This window comes from Megalopta genalis, chromosome 4 (assembly GCF_051020955.1).
Source record: "Megalopta genalis isolate 19385.01 chromosome 4, iyMegGena1_principal, whole genome shotgun sequence".
Taxonomy (NCBI): Eukaryota; Metazoa; Arthropoda; class Insecta; order Hymenoptera; family Halictidae; genus Megalopta; species Megalopta genalis.
This window is the reverse complement of record NC_135016.1, coordinates 12,236,995-12,260,734: the sequence shown is the minus strand read 5'-3', so window position 1 is coordinate 12,260,734 and position 23,740 is coordinate 12,236,995. Positions and strand designations below refer to the sequence as shown.

The 23,740-nt window shown below is 43.3% G+C and overlaps 2 protein-coding genes across 2 annotated transcripts; both read left to right on the top strand.

The window, feature by feature from the left end:
- Positions 1-1,619: 1,619 nt before the first annotated feature.
- On the top strand, positions 1,620-22,981 carry LOC117223299 (obg-like ATPase 1). Its single transcript, XM_033475511.2, has 11 exons — positions 1,620-1,777; positions 7,915-8,096; positions 13,800-13,860; positions 15,087-15,214; positions 17,233-17,408; positions 17,995-18,072; positions 18,177-18,274; positions 19,840-19,980; positions 21,959-22,055; positions 22,134-22,256; positions 22,322-22,981. Exons 2-11 carry the CDS (start codon positions 7,916-7,918, stop codon positions 22,430-22,432), a joined length of 1,194 nt encoding a protein of 397 aa, XP_033331402.1. The 5' UTR covers positions 1,620-1,777; position 7,915; the 3' UTR covers positions 22,433-22,981.
- LOC143259401 (adenylate kinase 9-like) lies at positions 8,103-13,793 on the top strand. The gene has a single exon (XM_076521318.1). It carries the CDS (start codon positions 8,225-8,227, stop codon positions 13,688-13,690), a length of 5,466 nt encoding a protein of 1,821 aa, XP_076377433.1. The 5' UTR covers positions 8,103-8,224; the 3' UTR covers positions 13,691-13,793.
- Positions 22,982-23,740: the final 759 nt, after the last annotated feature.

The following is a 23,740-nucleotide window of genomic DNA, read 5'->3' as shown; positions in this document are numbered from 1 at the left end:
GTCAGTAATGAAGTATTGCAAAGATCTGATCATATCGCACGGATTTTTTAAACTTAAACTTAGACTTAACGTTAGAACTGCGAAGCCATGAACGCGACTATTGTACGTATATTTAATTTTATTTTTATTTACGTTGTATATTTTTTGTTTGTACATTTTTCCTACAAATATTTTATGAAAAGATGTATTTATAACAGTGCTAGGACTGCATTTATTTAAACTTCGTATGCTTTATATTATAATATTTGCTCCAATAAAGAAGTGTACATAAATATTTCTCCTAAAAATATTTTATAAAAAAATGTATTTATAACAGTGCCAGGACTGGATTTATTTAAACTTCGTATGCTTTATATTATAATATTTGCTCCAATAAAAAGAAGTGTACATAAATATTTCTCCTAAAAATATTTTATAAAAAAATGTATTTATAACAGTGTCAGGACTGGATTTATTTAAACTTTGTATGCTTTATATTATAATATTTGCTTTAATAAAGAAGTATACTTAAAAATTTCTTCTAGAAAAATTTTATAAACAGATATATTTACAACAGTGCCAGGACTAGATTTATTTAAACTTCGTATGCTTTTTATTATAATGCTACAATAATGAAGTGTATTTCTCCTAGAAATATTTTATAAAAAGATAAAAATACATCTGCATTTTTCAACACAGTATATATATTATATGTATAATATAATAAAATATACATATATATATATATATACGTGAATATGTGTAACTATATATAATTGAGACTATAACTAGACAACTATAATAACATAATAAGTAAAAACATATAACTAACTTCAACATACACAATTTATATTTCCACTATAAGCGAAATACACGCAGAATTAGTGTGAATTAGTGAATAAGTTCGTTCGCTATAAGAAATGTTTCACTATTATTATTATTATATTTATTATTATATATTCGATTAAACACTAAGGTGATCGAAAAGAGTCTATTGCGACGCGACCGATATCTAATCTTTATCTAATCTGTTGCAGTGAATAAGACAATGAAGATATATGTATTCGACTAAGTTATTCAAGATTTCAGAGCGACTGCTTGCTCAGGCATCGAAATATTATTCGCGTCTATTTGATAAAATCATTGTATACGCGAAGCTGGTGTCGCTTTTAACTCTTTATAGTATTCTCAAGACTCCCCAGAAAGTTTGAATTGCCGTACATTTTATGCTACTTGTGTGTACGCATTAAAAGATCCTTAAAACTGGATTAAGTAATAAAACAAAAATCTTTCCTTTCACATCGGTCAAAGAACCGCGAACATTTTGGCCGACCAAACGCTTCCAGCACACTGTGCACACTTTATTAGATCGTTAAATATGAACTGCATACTTTACTCCATAATTTTACTATAAAATCTATGCATTTCGTACTCGACCACCTAATACGTGCTTCGAGCTTTATGATTTTCCCTGCGGAACGTCTCATCACGGAATCATTCGAAACGAATAATATTGTACATTTCGGAGCCTCAAAGGGTTATCGTTGTAACAAAAATATCCGTTTAAACATATCGAGCTCGAGAAAAATCGCCAGTTGGACCAAAAGGAAACGGGTTTCCAGCCGACTGTGCAGCGAAACTTCGCGAAATTGATTCTCCGCGGATAATGCAGTTGCCTGTTTGAGAACCGGAGAGCCGGTTGAACGTGCGACGACACTACTGTGTGGTGCTGTGTTCCTCTCCGTGCCACGCGCTGTGCAACGATATTTACTTCGTGAAACTACCAGCGAGATACAAGGTATTTCATTGTAATTTCATTGCCCACGCGCTCCTACATCGAGCAAACACCGCGGCGCAGCATTGTTAGAGACAGAACAGCGAATACTGCAAAGCAGGTAACGCGCATGCATGGGGGAAACGGTAGGAGGCCTGATCAGCGCGGATACGTAGGCGCGCGGCCGCGGAGACGACGGCGACCATTCGGCCCCGTTTCCCTGCGCTCGACCGGCGAGAAATCACCGATTGTTAAAGTTCTCTAACTCGTTTCGGTCCTCGATTCCCTCGGCAAAGTAAGGTTAAGGGTACAGTGTGCATCTCGCATGGTTTCTGAACCGAGAGCTGCGAGGCAGCACCGTGCAACAGCCAGGCGGTGCCCGGAGCGCCTCCAATCGATGGAATGCGACACTAAAGCCGGCGCGGGTCTTTCGAAGTCCAACGGCTTGTCGGCGCGTTTGAGGCGCGCGCTGACTTAACCCTTTGCACTCGAGTGGCGACTCTTGGGGCACCACTAAAATTTTATATCACGTTCTAAAATTATTTTTATATTATCTGTTATACTGTTATAATATATATAATATATAATATATAATATATAATAATATATAATAATATATAATATATATAATATATAATAATATATAATATATATTATATATATATTATACTGTTATCTGTTATACTGTATTATAAATACAGTATAACGCTGTTGTATGAATCACTTTGTCGTATATAAAATGGAAATACTGTAAATTAGAAAAATTATTTTAGATTTACAGTTGAAATGGCTTCGAGTGCAAAGGGTTAACACTAGATTGTCGGAGCGAGTCAATTTGAATCATTTACGATTTTATTGCTATATATTGGGTTGGCAACTAAGTAATTGCCGATTTCAGTTATAGATGTCTCTCACTCCCATTTTTATGATATCCGTAAATGTTATATTATAAAATTATTATTATTATTATGTTATTTTTTATTATCCGCGAATGTTAGCAACTGGACAAATTGAATGCAGCGGTCAAGGAAAAGCGACTAGAATTGGTCAATCGTAAAGGTGTCATTTTCCAGCAGGACAATGCTGCACACGTCTTTGTCCATTCGGCAAAAATTGATGGATATTGGTTGGGAATTGATGTTACACCCACCATATAGCCCTGATCTCGCGCCATCGGATTACCACTTATTTCGATCCCTGGACAACTCCCTTCGTGGTAAAACTTTTAATGATGATGGCGCTGTAAAATCTCACTTAACTCAGTTTTTGGCCGAAAAGGATCAGACTTTCTACGAGCGTGGAATTTTCAAGTTGTCAGAGAGATGGCAAAAGGTCATCGAACAAAATGGAAAATACATTACAGATTAAACTTCGTTCCAAGTAAAAAAAAATTTTTATTTCATTGAACAAATCGGCAATTACTTAGTTGTCAACCCAATATATAGGGAAAAACTTAAATGCTTTTTTTTTTAAACATGTGATGGTTATTTAAAACATATGGTGGTCATAATTCTATTGAAAACCAACATACGTTTTAACAAATATTATTTAAGTTTCAAACAAATTATTTCAGTTTTTCTATATACATAGCAATATAATCGTAAATGAATCAAATGGACTCACTCCGGCAATCAAGTATTAAAGTGGTATTCTGGTTAAGAACTTTCAAACAATTGAATTTTATTTTATCGCATTTTCTCAAAATATATGCCGTCGAAAGATACGTCTGAAACAGGATTTGTTTGAATTCGTGTGCGAAATTACAGATTTTGAAGACCGCTAATGTGTAAGTGTACACAATATTTTCACGTAACCGATTAACGCGAATACACCTTCTAAAACGGAATAACTTTTTAACAATCGGGTCAAGCGATCTAAATATTTTTGTTGGAATTATAAAGGGATTAGTCCATTACACGATGTCTATAAAAGATGTTTTAAGAACATCGATTACTTGGAATGGCGAAACATTTTTTAAAATTTTTATCTGAGCCTATAATACAAATTTGAAAAATTTTGATTGAAAATTGAAAAATTTGTAGAATTAGATAAATGTATTTTTAATTAGAGCTGTGACTTATGAGATATTGGGAGGATTTTTTAAATTGTCAGGAGACGATTTTTCTCGTGAAACAAGATTATGTATCACAGAGTATGGGAAACATACGTAATGGGAAGTAATGGGAGTAACATAAGTAATGGGAAAAAAGTGAACAATTTGTCCTGATCTTTTGTTTCGTACGTAATCAAACTAAATTCTTGCAAGTTCTGGAATAGAATGTGTAGCCTTGACATCACCAATATGTCGATATACGTCCACAAAGAATTCAATTGCAGGCAATGTTCTTGCTTGCAGAACCTGGAAAACGTGTTTCGTCGATTTTTGATTTCTTCTGATTGATATTTGTCAAGCATGAAATTCTTAAATCTAAAAGATTAGAATAATATCCTGACGATTTCCTTCAATTTGTCAAAGAACCGGTTGATCAATGATCTAATAATCAATTGTATATAAATGTATTATTGTTGTCATTACAATTATATTTTATTATTATTATTAAATTAAACTGAATTAAATAACAAGTGAAAAGAATCTAATCTAATGAAAAGGTATGAGAAAAAATAATTTTTTAATGCTGTTCATCCGTTCTCCCTTAATTAATGCTTCCATGTGAACACTTTACTTCACATAACAAATCATAGAACATTATAATTTTTACTAGAGCATCCTTTTGAAAGCTTTATATTTTGCATGGTTATTCGAACTATGTGACCTTGCTTCGCGAATGGCCGCGAAATGTCGCAGCCTTTTATTAATTATAATGTGCACATTTACGTCTCATTTTAACAGGAGGACAATTCAGTGGGACTTGACGGACTGTAACCCTTTTCACTGCAATCTCTTTCATAGTTACGTTGATCAGTTTTTCCTTTTACCAAATAAATTCCTGCAATCGAAAGAAATTTTATATTAATTAAACGTTAACCTTTACTTCGACGTTTAAATATTGATAATGGTAGAGTAAAATTTTATTTCGATTCAAAAGACGCGAATAACATTCACATTCAGTGGATGTGCATCTTTGTGCAAAGTAAATATATTGTGCATCCGTTGCAAGAAGCGGGAACTGCATAGAAATTTATTTCCCTTTTGAATAATTTCAATGAGATATAATTAATATAATAACTTTATAATTAATATAATATTATTATATTATTGCATTAAATTATTATATTAAGAAAATATTATATTAAATTAATATAATATAATTAATATAATAATTTTATAATTATCATAATATATATTATTATATTAAATCATTATATTAAAAAATTATTATATTAAATTAATATAATATAATTAATATAATAATTTTTACAATAGCGTCGGTTTACTGATTTTTGTCATAAATTGCATAAAATCCTCAGTCTAACCATAAATAAAAGGAATTAATAATCGTCGTCGAAATAGTAAAACAGTTCTCGTTGCCACTTATTTCATCTACCTTATTTACGAGGTTCCTCAGCTACTCGCCTGTCTCACGAAACACCCGGGTAGTCGGCCGTGCCTTCAGATGCCAGGGTGTTTTTTCTCCACCCGGTTGTCTCGTGGGTATTCGGATAACCGGGTGAAAGTGCCGGGTCTATCGGGCGGTTGCGAAACGTTGCGACCAGAGGCGAAAAATTGATTCGGGGCAGACGCAACGAAACGGGGCCGGGAAAAGGGGGAGGAGAGCGTGGCGCCAAAGCCGCGGCGATCCTCGAGCAGCGTCGCGGAGGGCTGTTCGGTTCTCCTCCATTATCGTAATTTGCAAATTTTTTTCGAGAAGCGCCGCGGTTTCGCGTCGGACCGTTTCGAAGGCTCGATAGTTTTCGGATAGAACGAGAGAGGGATGCTGGAGGACAGGGTGGAGGAGCCAAAAGAGGAGGCAGGGAGGAAAAGGAACCGCGAAGTCGGTGGCGGATTGGCGGCCTGAGGCGCGGTTGCAGATTCCCGGCGTGATGCCGGTGATTCGCGGCTTTGGTGCCCAGTAATCGTCGGTCCCCTTGCCCGGCGTGTTTCTCCTCCCTCGCAACTCTCCTCCGGTACCCTCTGGTTCCCTCTGGTACCCCCTGGTTCCCTCTCTGTCCCGAGTTCGCGTTCGCCGAGCTTTCGTTCGCCCCCTGCGCCTCCCGCGGGCGTTCTCGTACCTGCTTCGTCCTTTGATATGGCGCGGGCCCCGTTGCGTTGTACGTTCGGGAACGGGCACGGGGCGGTGAAGGGGGGGTAATCTCGCGGTAAATACAGCAATCGCTTGATGTGCCGTCCGCATTAATATAATTAGTCACCCCGAGCGCTCGAAAGCGACTCTCGATGCTCGGGAAGCCGACTGAACTCTCGGGACTCGACGCAAATCGACTCGACTCGAGTCGACTCGACTCGACTCGACTCGACTCAGCTCGACTTGACTCGGCTTGACTCGATTCGAACCGAACCCGGGGGCAGTGTTTACGTGCATACGCAACCATGTTCGACTCCACTCGAGAATTCCAAGGGTTGGAGGAGCCGAGGGCGTGGTCATTCCGCGTTGCATCATTTTCATTTCTATCCGTGCAAACTGATATTCTCAACTTCGCCGGCCATGCCCCCTCTTCTTCTTGGTCAATGAAATTCGCGTCGCGTACGATTCTTCGCGACGCGCGCTATAGTCCGCGAGAAAAAGACGAACGGGGACTGGTCGGACGATCATTGGTACTAGTAACCGGGTGAAATAATGATCATGAATTTATTTAAGGACGGAGTTCAGATTTTTAATTATACCCTTGAGATAGCTTTTATTATCGTTATATATTTAGTGTTGGCATTTTTATAAAGTAGCACGTTCAATTTGATTTAATTTTAGCGATACAAGTGATACTTTTTAATAGAATTGATTTTTAGATCATTGGTCATCTGGTTATTTGATAAAGGATTTTTTAGGTTCTTTAAATAAGGACATCGTTCGGATATTGTTGTAATATTTTGGTTTCAAAGATCTCAGGCTTAGGATCAGAATAAATCAATAGTTCACATAACACGTTTTCTCAGATTCTGCAAGCGAGGACATTTTCTGCAGTTCATTTCTTTTAATCCTTTGCGGATCCAGGACATTTTTAGAGTGTTAATAATATTTTTCTCAGAAAACTAAATTTTGTGATCAAAGATTTAAACGACGGTGAGAGAGAGAGAGACAGAGAGAGAGAGAGAGAGAGAGAGAGAGAGAGAGACAATGAACGATATATCCCAATTTTTCTTTGTGCACAGAATTGAATGACACGCTTGCAACTTCTGGAATAAATTCGACAACACGTCGACATTCGTTCTCAAAGAGTTACAGTAAATTCTCTTCAATTATCTCTCAGCTTGTAAACAAAAATGGACAATTTGGGAAAGGGAGATACGATTATTCGATCGCCGATTATTATTATTATTTTATAATCGCCGATTCTCATCAAGCTGCGAGGCTCGAATAATCGTAACCTCTCTTCCCAAATTGTCCATCTTTGTTTACAAGCTGAGGGACAATTGGAGAGAATTTACAGGGTAATTGAGTGGCTGAGCATTTGAGTAATTTTCGTTTAATTATCTCATAAGCCACAACTCTGATGATGATAATAATAATACTAACAATTTTATTCATACACATGGGTAAAAAATCCTTTGTTGCAAGAAAGAGAAGTAGAAAAAGTGATTTTGTATAGCCAACACATACGAATGCAATAAAAATAAAATATATATATAATATAATAATACAGTACAAAAAGTAAGAAGAAAAAATAAGAAATAGTATAATATATATAATAAATATATACTAGTAAATTATACTAATTATTATATAATTATAATATATAATACAATTAGTTATATAATTAATATATATAATATTATATACTAATTATACTAACTATATAATATTATTATATAATACTGTATAATATTATTGTACTAATTATACTAATAAATATATAAAACACAGAAAAAATACGATAAATGGAGGATTATCAGGCATAGCTAAAATCAGAATACAAAAGAAAGATTAATAAAACATTATAGAAAAATTATTAAATTAAGAAATTACTAATCATCGATAGTCGACGTCGCGATAGATCTCGTAACGACCGCGTTCTCTGCGTTCCCTCAGAATGGCGCCAAAGAAACCGGAGGAACCTGAAAGGAAACCGCTGATCGGCCGCGTGGGTACCAACCTGAAAGTTGGCATAGTCGGTATCCCGAACGTCGGGAAATCGACGTTCTTCAACGTGCTGACGAAAAGCCAGGCGGCGGCGGAGAATTTCCCGTTCTGCACCATCGATCCGAATGAAAATAAGTATCTACGTTCACTGCTAATTTCAGTCCTGTGTCATTTGTTTGGAATCGCGTTACGAAGCGTGCGGCAACGAACCTCAAAATGAACGTTACCGCGACGGAAAGACGTGGCAGCATAATCGGCGATGTGCGACAAAGTTACCCGACAAGAAAGAAAGCCCCGTGAAAAATGCAAGTTTCGCGCGGACGCGAGTTTCATCGTAAAGAAGAGCTTCCTCCCTTACATCAAAGGGCGGCCCCGCGACGACTACGAGCACCCTTGGCCCGAGCCCCATCGATGCGTCTACCCGAAGGCGGTCTCGTATTACGCGTTCCACGAGGACGCGAATCCGCTCACCAGATTCAAGGGGAAACGCGAGTCCCGTAGATACGGGAACGTGGAGCCGCATTTCGAGCCTCCGGCGCACCCCTACGCGAGCCGCGACCCTTACCGCGAGACGGACGCCAGAACGAAATACCTCCGGACCGGGCCGACGTGCTTCGTTATTTTCGGGAAACCCGATTTAAACACCGCGAGGCTGGCAGCCATGTTGGCCGACTCTTGGAAGTGCGTGCTGATCTCGCCGGTGCAGCTCGTGGAGCGCGAGATCGAGCTGGCGTCGGAAAAGGGGAAACTGATTTCGGAGATCTTGAAGGCCGGCGAGTGTCTCGGCTCCGATATCATCGGCAATCTGGTCGAGAGCGCGATCAACGAGAGGGCGACGTTTCACAGAGGCTACGTGGTAGAAGGTCTGCCGTTGATCTCGAACAAGGTGCTCCCTTATCCTCGAACTTACCCGCCCGAAAACGAACGCAAGCTCGGCGAGAAGTTTCTGCAGCGCTATGGACCTGCTTTCGGAGGAACATGCGACACGAGCAACGAAAAGCGAGACGAATCGACGAGTTGCGTTCGCGATCCTCCCGAGACCGAAGGGTGCGCGACGAGGCCCGGATACGAGCGATTCATTCCCAATCAGATCGACGACATGTTCGCGTCCTGGCGTTTGAAGCCGACGGTAATCATCTACGCCGTTTGCCCCGACGAGGACTTCGTCAGGAAGCGAGGACATTTCCGCATGGACGCAGCGACCGGTCGGACGGTGGACGCGAGCGTGTCGATGATCGAGAAAGACGCCGAAGCGTCCCTCGCCGACGCGAACGTTTCGCTGGAGCTCTATCGGGGCCTGGTGGACAAGGAACGCGTTTCGGACGCGAAGCGGAAGAAATACTTATTGAAACGAATCTCTGACAGAAGATCGAACGTCGAGGCACAGCGCGAGACGTACAAACGCTTCGCGATGCCCGCCATCGACAAATGGGTCTTGCTACACAAGCCGGAGAACGTGATTCGGCTGGACGGCCGCGGCTCGGTGTCGCAGATGTTCCGAACGGTGATGTCCCGATTGCGCACGCTGCCAGTTCCCAGAGTGATCCTCGCGAAGAGATTCCTGGACCTCGCGGCGATGAGATTCGGCGGCGAAAGCCCGGTGCCCGTCGACGAGTTCGAGGACAGACCGAACGAAGAGGCCTTCCCGTACTTGGCGAACAGGGACACCGTCTCGCCGCTCTATCCCTGGCTTCTGTCGACTTGGAACTTCCTCTGCCCGGTCGAATTGGCCAGAGGAAGGACAACGGAAGGCTCGCCGAAGTTCGCGGTCAGATTCATGAACAAAATCTTCTTTCTCTCTTCAGACGAGGCGGCCGGCCTGTTCCTCGAGAACCCGAGGACCTTCGTGTGCCCTTTCGCTCCGCAACCCACGTGCAAGATCGCGGTATTCGGGCCGAGACTCTCCGGGAGATCGTCCCTCTGCAAGGTTCTAGCTGAGACGTTCGGAGGCGTCGTGGTTAATCCGGGCAAATCCGACAGCGATTCCGACGTCTTCTTCGATTCGGACTTCGAGCTGGACAGGCCCAATTCCCTCGCGGATCGGATATTGAGCATACCCCAGAAGGAAATTGACGTCGGGGTGTGGCGCGACGGCGGATACGTCGTCGATGGCATGTACCCCGACGTCGATACTTGGAAGACGACCACCGAAGGCTCGAATGTCGCGTTCGAGGACGCTGTTTTGTTGTACGACGAGGACCCGTACGAGTACCTGCTGTCCAAGTGGAAGAATATTCGCGAGAAGGAATATGAAGAGGAGCGCGCGAGCTACGACGACGACGACGAGGAGGAAGAGACCGACGGCCTGGCAGAGTATCTGAAACACGTGCGGCAGTTCGAGCTAGACTGGGAAGAGATCCGGGAAACGATAGCGGGCTCGTGCAGAAACCTGATTACCTGCAATCTCGGCGAGATCAAGAACGTCTCCGCGTTCGTGATCGACGCTATCAGAGATCGTTACAAGGATAAAGCGAGAGTGATGAGCGAGGACGAGCGGGAGAGGGAGAGAGACCTCGCGGAGTACGTGGCCATGTCGGACGACACGGAGAACGTGGGCGAGGAGGAAGAATTGGGGGAGGAAGAGCGTGGAACGACGTTGGAGAGCAATCCTCGTCTCGGTGACACGGACCAGTACTGTCCCGTGGCACTCGTCAAGCACAACGTGTTCTGGAAAGGCAAGGATGACTACAGCGCGGTTTTCGCGAACAAGATCTATCGGCTGTCCAGCGGGTCGGCTCTCGAAGAGTTCATAAAGGATCCCGAAGCGTTGTCGTTGCCGTTCGAAAGGCCGCTGCTCGCGATACCGCCGCTTCGAATCAGCGTGATCGGCCCGCTGGGCAGCGGGAAAACCAATTTAGCAAAAGCGATCGCTCGGGAGTACGGTCTAGCGTACGTCGATCAGTTCGACAGCTTCAACAGGTACATGATCGAGAGCGGGATACCGCCGCTTCAGCACAGAAGCATCACGGTGTCGATCCGAGATCGTCTCGAGGAGGAGGTCGAGCTGCCGGAAGAGCTTGACGACGCGAGGTACGTCACCGATCGCGCCACGTTGCACACGTTCGTGCGACGTTACTCGCGATCGGGTAGCGCGTTGCCCAAGTTCATGCTCAGGGAATGCTTGTTAAAATATTTCAAGGGATTGTACGGCGCGGAGGGCGTCGTGATGGAGCAATTCCCGAGTTGTCCGCAGGACGTCGAGACGGCGTTCGAGCATTACGCGGTGCCCGACGTGATAATAGAACTCGAATGCGGCAAGGCGACGGCGCGCCATAGGACGATGATGGAGATGGCGAAGTTGTGGATGACCACGCAGGACAAGGAGAAGCATCTCGAGCAGCAGCGCTACATGGACGAAGTGGACCGCTACGAGAAAGAGAAGGACGCGTGGACCAAGAAGAGGCTGAGCCGCGCGATCATGCTGCTGCGCGGAGGAGAAGAAGCGGCTTCTTGGCACTCGTTAGGTCTCTCCGATTCTGACAGCGACGCGGAATCCCGCAGCAAGCAAACCCGAAGGCTCGACGAGGACGACGACGACGACGACGACGACGACGATGACATCACGGACATCGATTCCGAAACGATACGAAACAAGAGGCAGGAATTGCTGGAGATTTGGAAGGAGGACAATCCCGAGCCCGTGCTGTTCGCCGATTGGGAGGACTACGTGGCAGCTAGGCTGCGAATGGAGCAAGACTTCGAGGAGGCGTACGCGAACGACACGCGGCTGTTACAAGCCACGCGAGAAGCGCTGAGGGACGAATCGATACCGTACATGAAGCTCAACAGCGAAGGCAGCTTCGACACCGTCCTGCTGCGAGCGATGATCGCTCTCAAACCTTACACGACCCGGGACCTTACCGCCTTGAAAAGGCCGTACGCGATCGACCTCGAAACCGCGGAGATGCTTCTCGAGTGCGGCTACTTTTTCCTAAGCTCCTTCGGCCGATGGTGTCCGGTGCAGTTGTACCTGAAGAAAACACCTCTGCAGATGTTCCTGCCGTCGGAGGCTCGCCAGGAAGTCTTCCCTGTGATCCATCGACAGTTCGTTTACTTCCTAGTCGGGGAGGACGCTCGATCCGCTTTCCTCAAGAATCCTTGCAAGTACATCGAGCAGGACTCCTGCGCGCCCGTTATCCCCTTTCGGCTCGCCATCATCGGGCCGCCGAAGTGCGGGAAGACGAGTCTCGCTCGTCGATTCGCGGAGAAGTACGGCGTCAAGGTGGTGACTCGGGGCGCGGCTCTGCGACACCTGCCGAATCACTTGCCCTGGACAGAGTCCGCGCAGATCGCGGAGTCCCATCTCCGCGAGGGTCGCCGCGTCCCGATGGAATCCGTGGTCCGCGCCGTCGAGATCTGCTCGATCGATCCGCTGACGGCCGCTCAGGGCCTCGTCTTCGACGGGTTCCCGTCGAGCCGCGACGAGTTCGAGAAGCTAGCGCTGCTAGGCATCCAGCCTCTCCTGACCCTCGATCTCGTCGCGAATCTCGAGTTCTGTTTGCAATGCCTGGCGAGCCGGGTCCAAGAACCTCCGCAGAAATTCCCGAACTTCTCCGGGGAGTTTCTGAAGCATCGGTACGCGAACTGGGACATCGATCGGGCGGGCTTCCGCGAGTGGCTGAAGAGGTACACTCAGAACGTGGTCGAGCTCGACGCAACGAGGAGCACGTGGCACGTGTGGACGAGGGCCGACGAGGAAACGTGTCTCAGGTACGCTCGGATCCGGTCGTACTTCCGCGAGAGCGATTACGACAAGTGCCACAGCTTGGAGTTCATGAGCGTGTCGCCGTACGAGTTCAAGGCACGGCAGAGCGAGTTCGAGGCGTATTGCCCCGGCTGTTTGCTCCGCGACGGGGCCACGAAGAGCTCGGGGCTCGTGCCCGATCGCCGGGGAATGGTTCAGCTTCGAGGACGCTTCTACTGGGTCTGCGGGGAACACTTAGCCGACTTCGCGGCGAATCCGCTCAAGTATCTGCCGCCTGCGAGCACGGCGAGCCTGCCGAAGGATCGGGCTCGCATTCTCACGGAAACCGTCGACGTGGAACACTTCTGTTGGACGAGACGCCTGCGAGTCGACGGCTACTGCCTAGTTAGCTACGCGGACAATCTCCCGGCTCGGAAACTCGTCCCCGGAAAGCCGACCATAGCAGCCCTCTACAAGGATCAACTGTACCTGTTCTGCGCGGAGGAGTGCCGCGACAAATTTCTCACGTATTCCGCGAGGTACGCGAGCGTCGACATCAAGTTCCGTCGCACGCTGCCAGCGATCAACGTCAAGGACCTGCCGGTGCTCGGCTTCCTCGAGCAAACTGTCGCGAGGAAGATAGTCCAGGTGGTGAACCAGATCACCGTGATCAGACCGAAGCTGCCGGGATTGTCGGCCGCGGCGACCGCCGCCGTGTTCATCGGGATCGACCTGAAGACTCGTAATCCTAGTTCGAACGATGTAAAGCTTTACCAGGAGGCCGACGACAGGCTGCGGATTCTGTACAAGGCGATCAAAGCTGCGACTCGCAACATGAAGAGGAAGCTGAACCCGTTCGTCACGGTGCCGGTCTACTCGGACATGGTATCCGCCGACGACGACATTACTCGGGCCGGGTTCCGAATGAGTAAACAGGTGTCCATACTGTCCCATTTCCATCCGCGGTCCTCGTACACCATCACGTTCCGTCGCACATCGCCGACGCAGCACATGCCTCTCGACGACGACGACGACGCATGAGTCCCGGAGTCTTTAAGATTCGTTGTACCGCAATTCGACGATCGATTCGTAGCCAAATAAACGGTTCGCTCGCGCCTTGTCTAACTCGGATCCCCTTGTTTTCCAGCACGTCGCGTGCCCGTGCCCGACGCGAGGTTCGATTATCTCTGCGAGTACTTCAAACCGGCCAGGTGAGTACCCGAGGCGGATACGTGCGTATTTCAGGAATATTTCAGGAACGGCGGCGGCGTATCGCCGAACGAACTAGCACGGCGACGCGCGCGTCTATCCGCAAATGCACCCTCGCGATGGGAAACCAGTTGGAATAACTATTTGACATTTCCATACTTCTTCGCTTTTATTTTCGCGGAGCAAGGGACAGGGCCGCGGCGGCGGGGCGCGGCGCGGGGCACCGAGAGAAAACGGTACGTGATCTGCAATGCAGATTCGGCTAAATTCGTCTACGCGACACGAAGTCCATGTTGAACGTCGGCCGACTTTACATTGTCGTTTTCCGCGCGCTCGTTTCGCAGCGTCCGTGATCGACGAACGTTCCAATTTTTCAGCTTACCGACTCGATCTTTGGCGAGAAGGGGGAGCGAGGGAGGGAGAAAACAAGCGTTACAGATATATATCGGCAGATTTAGCGGCAGTTAATTAAAATCCGGTACGCGTGTCCGAGGTTGGTCGGCAACGATAATGGCCGTTTCATTGAAACACGTGGAAACCTCTGTACGTGCTGCGGTGTACAACGGCGCGGGTAACCACCGACACCGGCGAAAGCCCTGTTTACCGTGCCAAGCGTCATCACGCCGGCTGGTTGACACGATGAGATTGAATGTACAAAGCAGCGGCGGAGTCACGGAGAGCGGAGAGAGAGAGAGACTGCGAATTGAAACGCGCCGCGATGATCGGAAGCAGGCCAATGGAACCGAGAAAAACATACAGGCGGGGAGGAGACGATAAGTATCGAGCGAGCGGCCCGATAAAAGTTGCGTTTGCTTAGCGACACGTGCTCGGTGTACAGTCGGGAGTCCGCGAATTCAAAGAGATTAAAATGCGAGACCGGCGCAGATCAAAGAGCGTCTCTTCAGCCCCGGCTGGAACACTCTTGCCAACGACATCGCACGGTCCAACTACCGGCACGTGTCGGATGATTCAACGAGCCCTAATGAAAGCCGCTCCGACGCGGAATTCCCCTTCTCGTTCATTTCACCGACGCCTCTCTTCAAAGGCTAATTGTTTAATGAGGCTACTCGCATTAGCATTTAAATACAGCTCGTTGTCACCGCGACACCCTCCTTTCCGATCCTCAGACGCGCGTGCAACGCTGCGAGTTACGATTCACGATTCCGCTCCCGCTGCTCTCGCCGTCGATATCCGACCGCTCTGCAACTTCTCTCGCTGTCGCTTTCAGCAAGGTGCCGGCCTTCTTGAACGTGGTGGACATCGCCGGACTCGTCAAAGGCGCCGCCGAAGGACAGGGCCTCGGGAACAGCTTCCTCTCGCACATCAACGCCTGCGACGGAATCTTTCATCTGTGTCGTAAGTTTTCGTGGACGAGTTCGTTGACGGGGTTTCGGTTCGGTCTTTACCAGAACTGGGTAATATTTATAGAGGAAACATTTGAATTATTTTATAATTTATATATATATTATATAATTATATTTTATATTATATAATTATATTTTATATTATATAATTACATATATTATAATTTTTATATTTTATATTATATAATTATATATATATTATAATTTTTATATTTTTTAATTATTATTTTAACCCTTTGCACTTGAGTGGCGACTCCGAGGCGGGATTAACCCTTTGCACTCGATTGGTGACTCTGAGGCACCATTAAAATTTACGATGTCACGTTCTAAAGTAATTTTTACATTAGCAAAGCTTAGATTTAAAAAGATTGTTAAGAGCGTTACCGTTGTGTACGAGTCACAAGAGTTAATTTCATATGCATAAAATGCACTTTCTCGTGTAAAATAAAAATACTACAAGCCAGAAAAATTATTTTAGATTTACAGTTGAAATAGCTTCGAGCATTGTTATGTCGCGTCTCAAAATAATTTTTTTGATCAAATTTGTTTGTATTTGAAGAGCCGTTGAAAGCCGTAACTGTTGCATAGCTCACAATATTCAATTTTATGTGCATAAAATGCACTAGGTCGTATAAAATGGTAAAACCGTGGGTCGGGAAAGCTATTTTAAATTTTGCGTTAATTCGGCTTCGAGTGCAAAGAGTTAAATAACACGTTGTCCACTATTCAGATAACATAGTACTTCAAGTAGGAAACAAAATTAACACAAAGTTTCAGTAAATAAAATATTTTATTTCGATAATCCACGGCTGAAGCGTGAAATAAATATTTCATTTTGATAGTGTAAATAATAAAAACGGCGGAGGGGATCTGAATAGATACAGTCTGTTCATGGTCATAAAGCACTATACACGTTAGCAACTTTTTAGGTCCCGATAGATTTCATGAGAACTAGTTTTCGATGATTATACTCGTCATGATACAAAATGTTGCCATTTCTTCGCGACAAGTATACTCGTTATAAGCTAACTGCTAGGTTATATGTTTTATAAATGCTACATTTAAACAAAATATACAAAAAATCAAACATATATAATATAATCATAGTAACTTACGCGATTATCAAAGAAATTGCAACAGCTACTTCATCGTACTTTAACGAGTATAACTCGTAATGGAGATTTCTAGCACGAACTTGTTAAGTACGAATGTTATTTCGTTCTTTTAAGTTGGAATAAAATTCTGTTCTTCTCTCCACAATATTTAAGTATTCAAGGAAATATAGGCACACACAATGAATATAAAAAAAAAATTTTCTTCTAAGATATCATTCCCATCAAAAAACTTCTAATCATCATGACGGAGATGAAAATGGTACAACAAAGAGTATCAATCCCATAAGATGTATAATATTAATTATACATCTTACTTTATTGTATAAAACTGGAATGTCCTCAGTGTTCAACACTATGTTTACGCAATCCGTCGAAATAACGGGTCATTAATTTTTTAATTTACGATTATTCAGAAAGTAAAGATACATTTATGTGTTATTTATTCAATTAATGAGATACTCATGGCAAATATTACATTAACGCTCGCTAAAAATCAGAATAAATGTCTTATTATTGCTTTTATAAATTATATATTACATATAACGTGCACTAAAATATATATATATTAATAATTAAAAAATATATATATATTTTATAAATTATATATTATATATAACGTGCACTAAAATATATATATTAATAATTAAAATACATATATATTTTTTCAATTATTAATATATATTTTTTAGTGCTCGTCAAATCCAGCGTTAATGTACGTATATCCTATATATCGCTGCGCCACCACAGTTGTACATAAAGCAACACGCCTGTTAACAAACGAATACAAATAATATAATCTGAAACGAGACTCGGGACCTCGTGAAACTCGGCGCACGAGTTTCCAATGTTCGTGAAAGCTGCGGCTCTAACAACTTTCGTCGAAATTGCACCGCAGGAGCGTTCGACGACGACGACGTCACCCACGTGGAAGGCGATGTCAACCCCGTCCGAGATCTTGAGATTATCAGCGAGGAGTTGCGGCTGAAGGACATCGAGTTTCTGAACGGTCACCTCGAGAAGTTGGAGAAACTCGTGGTCCGGGGAAACGACAAGAAACTGAAGCCCGAATACGTGAGTAAACCTTCCTCCGCTTTCTCGCGAGCGTACCAACGATCGATACCAACCGATTGCAAGACAAAAAATAAAAGAAAAGAAAAAGAAGAAAAGTGCAGCTAGGCGCGAAAGAAGTTTCGCGTAAATGCGACTAACTAAGAGAGCGAGAGCAGCGGGAACGAAAGCGGGCCGGGGGAATTAAGAGAGGAGGTGCACACACACACTCTGCTTCCTAGAACGAATCAATCGAATTACCCTCTTTCCGTGGATCGACCTACGGCAATTTCCGATCCTCCCTCGTTCCAGACTTCGCAATTTGCTAAAACTTTTCGAGAACTCGGGGCCAACTCCTCCGTCTTTTCTGCCGAAACTAATGGAGCGACGATCCGCGAATCGGCGGTCCTCTAATCACGGCTCGATCACGGAATCATTCCACTCAACCGCGCGCACTCGTGCGGCTAAATACCGAGCGGAACGTCGCGTCGCGCCGGTCTGCCGGGACCGTCGAGATTAAAGTGGATTTGCATAGCGAACCTGTTTGGAAAAAGCACAAAGTCACGCACGAACGGCCCGGCGGAGACTCTGAAATATCATTTTTTCGCAGGACACGCTGCTGAAAGTGAAGTGCGTCATGGTGGACGAAAAGAAGCACATCAGGTTCGCCGATTGGAGCGCCACCGATGTACGTCGATAACGTTCGATCGCTTTCATTTTTGCCGTTTAGCACGAGTCGATTAAAGGTTTTGCCTCTCTCTCTCTCTCTTTCTCTCTCTCTCTCTATTGTAGATCGAAGTACTGAACAAATATTTATTCCTCACATCGAAACCGGTTATTTATTTGGTGAACCTCTCCGAGAAAGACTACATCCGCAAGAAGAACAAATGGTACGTACGCGCTGTTAATAGACTGCGGATTTCACTTATTTTTGATAGAAATTTGTGGACGAAATGCAAAATAGCAGAAACGTTTAAATCATTTCAAAGTATTACTGTACTATTGTCGACTCATAAACAGAAAATACTTATTAAATGAAAAGAAAAGAAATACGTAAATGTCTATATAGCTCCTGCATCTTGTAATTAATGAAGACAATTTTTATTTTGCATAATTATCCGCAGTTTAGTAACAATGTATTTAGCAAATAACGATGTTTTAATCCGTGTGCTTCGTTGTATTGCAGTTTATTATCCATGAAATGTTGTAATAGCAAAAAGGAATCGTTTTTAACCGGAAAATACATCAGTCTTTTGCTACAATTGAGAAAGCATTGTTTTCTAATCATTTGAATAAAAAACAGTTTTATGTCTTAATTTATACTTCTTTTTCAATGTTCTAATTATCACGTTTTCGAAAATTTGTACAATTTTTTTCTGAAGCTTTATCAAACAATATCAACCAGGTTGAACAGAAGTCTTTACAAATTAGTTTAAGAAAAATCTGACATTCGGATATTTTATTGCACACATAATCATACAAAGAAAATGCAGATAAAATTGTATAAAGAAAATATAGAGAAAATATATACAACAGTTAACGTATCATAAACATTTCAACATACTTGTACAAAGTCTTTACGAATTAGTTTCAGAAAAATCTGATATTCGGATATTTTGTTGCACAGATAAACATACAAAGAAAATGCTGATAAAATTGTATAAAGAAAATATAGAGAAAATATATACAACAGTTAACGTATCATAAACATTTCAACATACTTGTACAAAGTCTTTACGAATTAGTTTCTGAAAAATCTGATATTCGGATATTTTATTGCACACATAATCATACAAAGAAAATGCAGATAAAATTGTATGAAGAAAATACAGAGAAAATATATACAGCAATTAACGTATCATAAACATTTCTTCTTACTTGTACAAAGTCTTTACGAATTAGTTTCAGAAAAATCTGGTATTCGGATATTTTGTTGCACAAATAATCATACAAAGAAAATGCAGATAAAATTGTGTAAAGAAAATACAGAAAAAATATGTACAGCAATTAACGTATCATAAACATTTCTTCTTACTTGTACAAAGTCTTTACGAATTAGTTTCAGAAAAATCTGACATTCGGATATTTTGTTGCACAGATAAAATAAAATTGTATAAAGAAAATACAGAGAAGATATGTACAGCAATTAACGTATCATAAACATTTCAACATACTTGTACAAAAAAGTACACTAAATTCTCCCTAATTGATGCTCAGATTGTGCACAAAAAGTGGACAATTTGGGAAGAGGAGATACGATTATTCGAACCTTGCGGCTCGTTTTTCCAGTTGTTGATAATCGATTGATAATCGTATTTCCTCTTCCCGAATCGTCGATTTTTCTGAGCGTCAATTATAGGGGAGAATTTACCGTGCACGGATTATAACAAGCGTACACGCGTAATTTGAATCCAGTTCGTTTCGATCTCTAATCTAATCGGAATCATCTCGTCAGGCTAATCAAGATAAAGGAGTGGGTCGACAAAAACGATCCCGGAGCTATTCTGATCCCTTTCAGCGGTGCTTTCGAGAACAAACTCGTCGATATGGACGAGGCGGAGCGCGCGAAGTACGTGGAAGAGCAGAAGGCTACTAGGTGCGTATGACAGTCTATTATTTCAAGCAGCCCTTAAAATTCGCGAACGACCGTGGTTATACTTGCAAATGTAAGCACTGGCAGCGCGTTCTAGTCGAAAATAGCGGAGGCACGGACGTGTTTCGCGGCTAATTATGGAACGCTGACCGCAAAAGGTTGGAAGGAAAAGACCCCCTAACCCCGAGGAAGTCCGGTTCCCACATTTAACTATGCACCGAGTTATCTACTAACGGTAATAATAATGGAGGGATCGGTGGCCCGAGCGTCTAGACGCGGGCCCGGTTTCGTACAGGGCGACCAATAAAAACTGCGGCATCTTTGCCGTGGCGCATTATATTTTTACGAACGGCTATTCAAATTCTTGTGAAATTGCATAAAAAGCCCTCTCCTACCCTCCCGGGCACATCGGCCAAACTCGGGGATGAGTAGGCCAGGGCAGCGTGGATCAACCGGTTCACGGTTGCGTAGTGGCATAGGGTAGTGGAGCCGGTTACTGTGCCCTTTCGTCTGTGCCTTTCTACCTTATATTTAACGAATAAGACATATATTAAATCTTCTTTTCTCTTACTTTGCTCATTTTTGTTTTGTTCTTCAATCGAATGAGACACATTAACTTCTTCATTCTTTTATTTTGTTCTTCTTTTAATTAAAAAATGTAATATGTGTGAATGATTCAGTAGGACAGTGGTATCGGTTATTGTGGGTTATTGTGTCACCATTTGCTGTGTCTTTGGTTCGTTTTCGGACATAATTGTCTTCATATTTATCGAACAAGATATATTAAATGTTTTTTTTTATTTAAAAGTAAACAACATAAAAGAATGAAAAAATTGAATACGTCTTATTCGATTAGAAAATGAACGGAATAGAAGAATAAAAAAGATTAATATGCCTTATTCGACTCAAAAATAAACCACATAAAAGAATAAAGAACTTTGGCATGTCTTATTTATTTGATTCAGAAATAATCAAACTAAAAAAGATAAACAAATTTAACACGTCTCGTTCGATCTAAAAAAATAAGCAAAATAAAATACTGAAAAATGTAATATGTCTTATTCGATAAATATAAAGTTCATTATGCCCGGAAACAGATTAAATTATTGGTCACCCCACAGTAACCGGCTCCACTACCCTAGTAGCAAAAATCCACTACCCCATCGGAAAAAAATGAGCGCGACCCTGCGATCGCAATCGAGTTCACAAGCGACGAGTCATCTAGGATCGCGTGGATCTTGGTGGATCGTGTGGATCGGCCGAAAGAGATACCTCGAAAGTAAAAGCAATTTCCAAGATGACCGTTTGATCGTAACGCTAACGTAGGAAATATTAAATCGTGCGGCCCAATGACTAGCCGCAAATCAAAGCGTCTCGGCAAATTCTCTAGATCCCACGAAATGATCGCGCAACGCAGGCTCATTCGGTAATCACAGGGGACAAACGGCAGATTCCTGGATACCGCGAGTTTATTTCGAGACCGCAGATGAACTTGGGCGCCGAAGTAGGTCTCAGACGGAGTTCGAGTGATAAAATTGCGGTATTAAGTCGTTCAGCTTTATGTGTATTCTCTGAAGTCTCGAAATCTGGCAGGGGCTACGGAACAGGATGGCTTCCCTTCCTGTACCCTGTCATTAGACGATATTCGGTTCGAGACAATCATATTCCACAATCCTGCTCTCTCTCTCTCTCTCTCTCTCTCTCTCTCTCTCTCTCTCTCTCTCTCTCTCTCTCTCTTCCTCTCTTCCAATTTCGGCTACCCCTTCCATCAACGAGGGATTCACTTTTTCCCTCCGAATACGCCGCGCCGGCGAATACCTGATTCGCCGATGTTTTACAACTTTCTTACAATTATAGAAATCGCAGATGCGTCTCGCTTTTTGCTCCTTCCACGCGATCGGAAATCGCGCGCTCTATTTAGCAGCTTTCTTATCTAATCGCCAGTGTCGCGCACAGTTTTCACTGCACGAACTGCTTTCAGCGCGCTCGACAAAATCATCGTCCAAGGATACAAGGCGTTGCAGTTGCAATACTTCTTCACGGCGGGACACGACGAGGTCAAGGCGTGGACGATTCAGGTGATCGAATCAGAGAATACTGAATAGTCGAAGATTCGTTGTGGTTCTCTACTAAACCAGCCCTGTTTCATTTTACAGAAAGGCACGAAGGCTCCGCAGGCGGCAGGCAGAATTCACACCGACTTCGAGAAAGGTTTCATCATGGCCGAGGTAATGAAGTACGACGACTTCAAGAACGAAGGCTCCGAAACCGCAGTGAAGGTAACGATGAGCTGCGATTAGTTGTATTTGCATCCGATAATTCGATTTTGTCCGTTTTGCGACAGGCTGCTGGCAGATACAGGCAGCAAGGACGCAATTACGTGGTCGACGACGGTGACATAATCTTCTTCAAGTTTAACGCCGGCGCGGGACTGAAAGATGCGAAGAAAAAGTGATGGCACGCGATACTCATGTTGTTGCTGGTGCATTTCTACATCAACATGATCCTCATGTTCTGTTGCACGCGCGACATGCGCGTGAAACGGTCGAAATAGCTTACAAACACCCCTAACAGTTCTTTTCTTACGTTGCCGGAAATCGATCGAGCCCACTCCCCCCCCCCCCCCCCCCCCCGCCCCCCTCGATCATCGATCGCGATCGTTTTGCGACAATGACCAGTCATCAAAAATAAACATAGTTGCGTATTTGATCACAGGGTGAACACTGGAGGCCTTTATTTAAACGATAAAAAAATAGTCGATCGTAAGCCCCTTGTCGTGCCGGTGTCGCGACGACCGACTCCGAACTAATCGCAACACTGTTCTTTTTTTTTTTATTATTGTGAACATCGATCCCGCAGAAATGTTACGCTTCAATCTTATTAAGTGTACATAAACGATAGCCAGCTTCGTAAAATAACTAGCGTCCTGCTTTTGTAATTGTGAATTACCAGCGAAAGCGAAGGAAGATGTGAACAATGAACAAAGTAAAAGAGTTCTTGAATATTTTCATTGCATTTTCATTCCCGTAATTCAACGAATGCGCGATCCCATTATCTATGGGCAGAGGCATATTGTGTACGGCTTTCCCCAAAGGCGTCGAAATCGACTTCGCCGTCTACCGGCGGAAGCCGAACTAAAATTCGTATAAATGGAGAATAGAGAATACAATGAGCACAGAGATGGTATAAAAATAGAACAATTACACAACGTGCGTTTTGTAACACGAGCGTGTTCTTCTTGGGACTCTAGAACCCCATTACCATTCGCGAGTCGTACTCGTTTGTTACCGCCGTAAACGAATTTATGTTTCTTATGTTAGCAAGAATCGAGTATATTGCGTTAAATTTGCTATTAACACTCGTTCGACGAATTTTCTCGTTGAAAATATAACTTGATATGATTGGTACAGTTTATAATTTAGTTTATATTTTCTTCTTAATTTACCACGTTTTTTTTTTAGATTTAAGATACGTTTGCTTCTCTATAAAGCTTTATGAAACATGTGAATGTTTAAATTAATTGTCAGATACTAGATAGTCGAACAACAACATTTATACGCGGAGTCCAAATGGATTCGATCCACAACGATGAAACAGTGCCGGTCAGAATGACTGACCGCATATTTTTGATTATAAACTTATTGAAATTACGAAGACTCTTTTGTAGAAAATGATTGAACAGATTTCTTAATTCAATACTACGTTGTAATAAAAAATGACGGAAAGTCTAAATAAATTCAGCCTTATCGTTCTCGTAAAACAA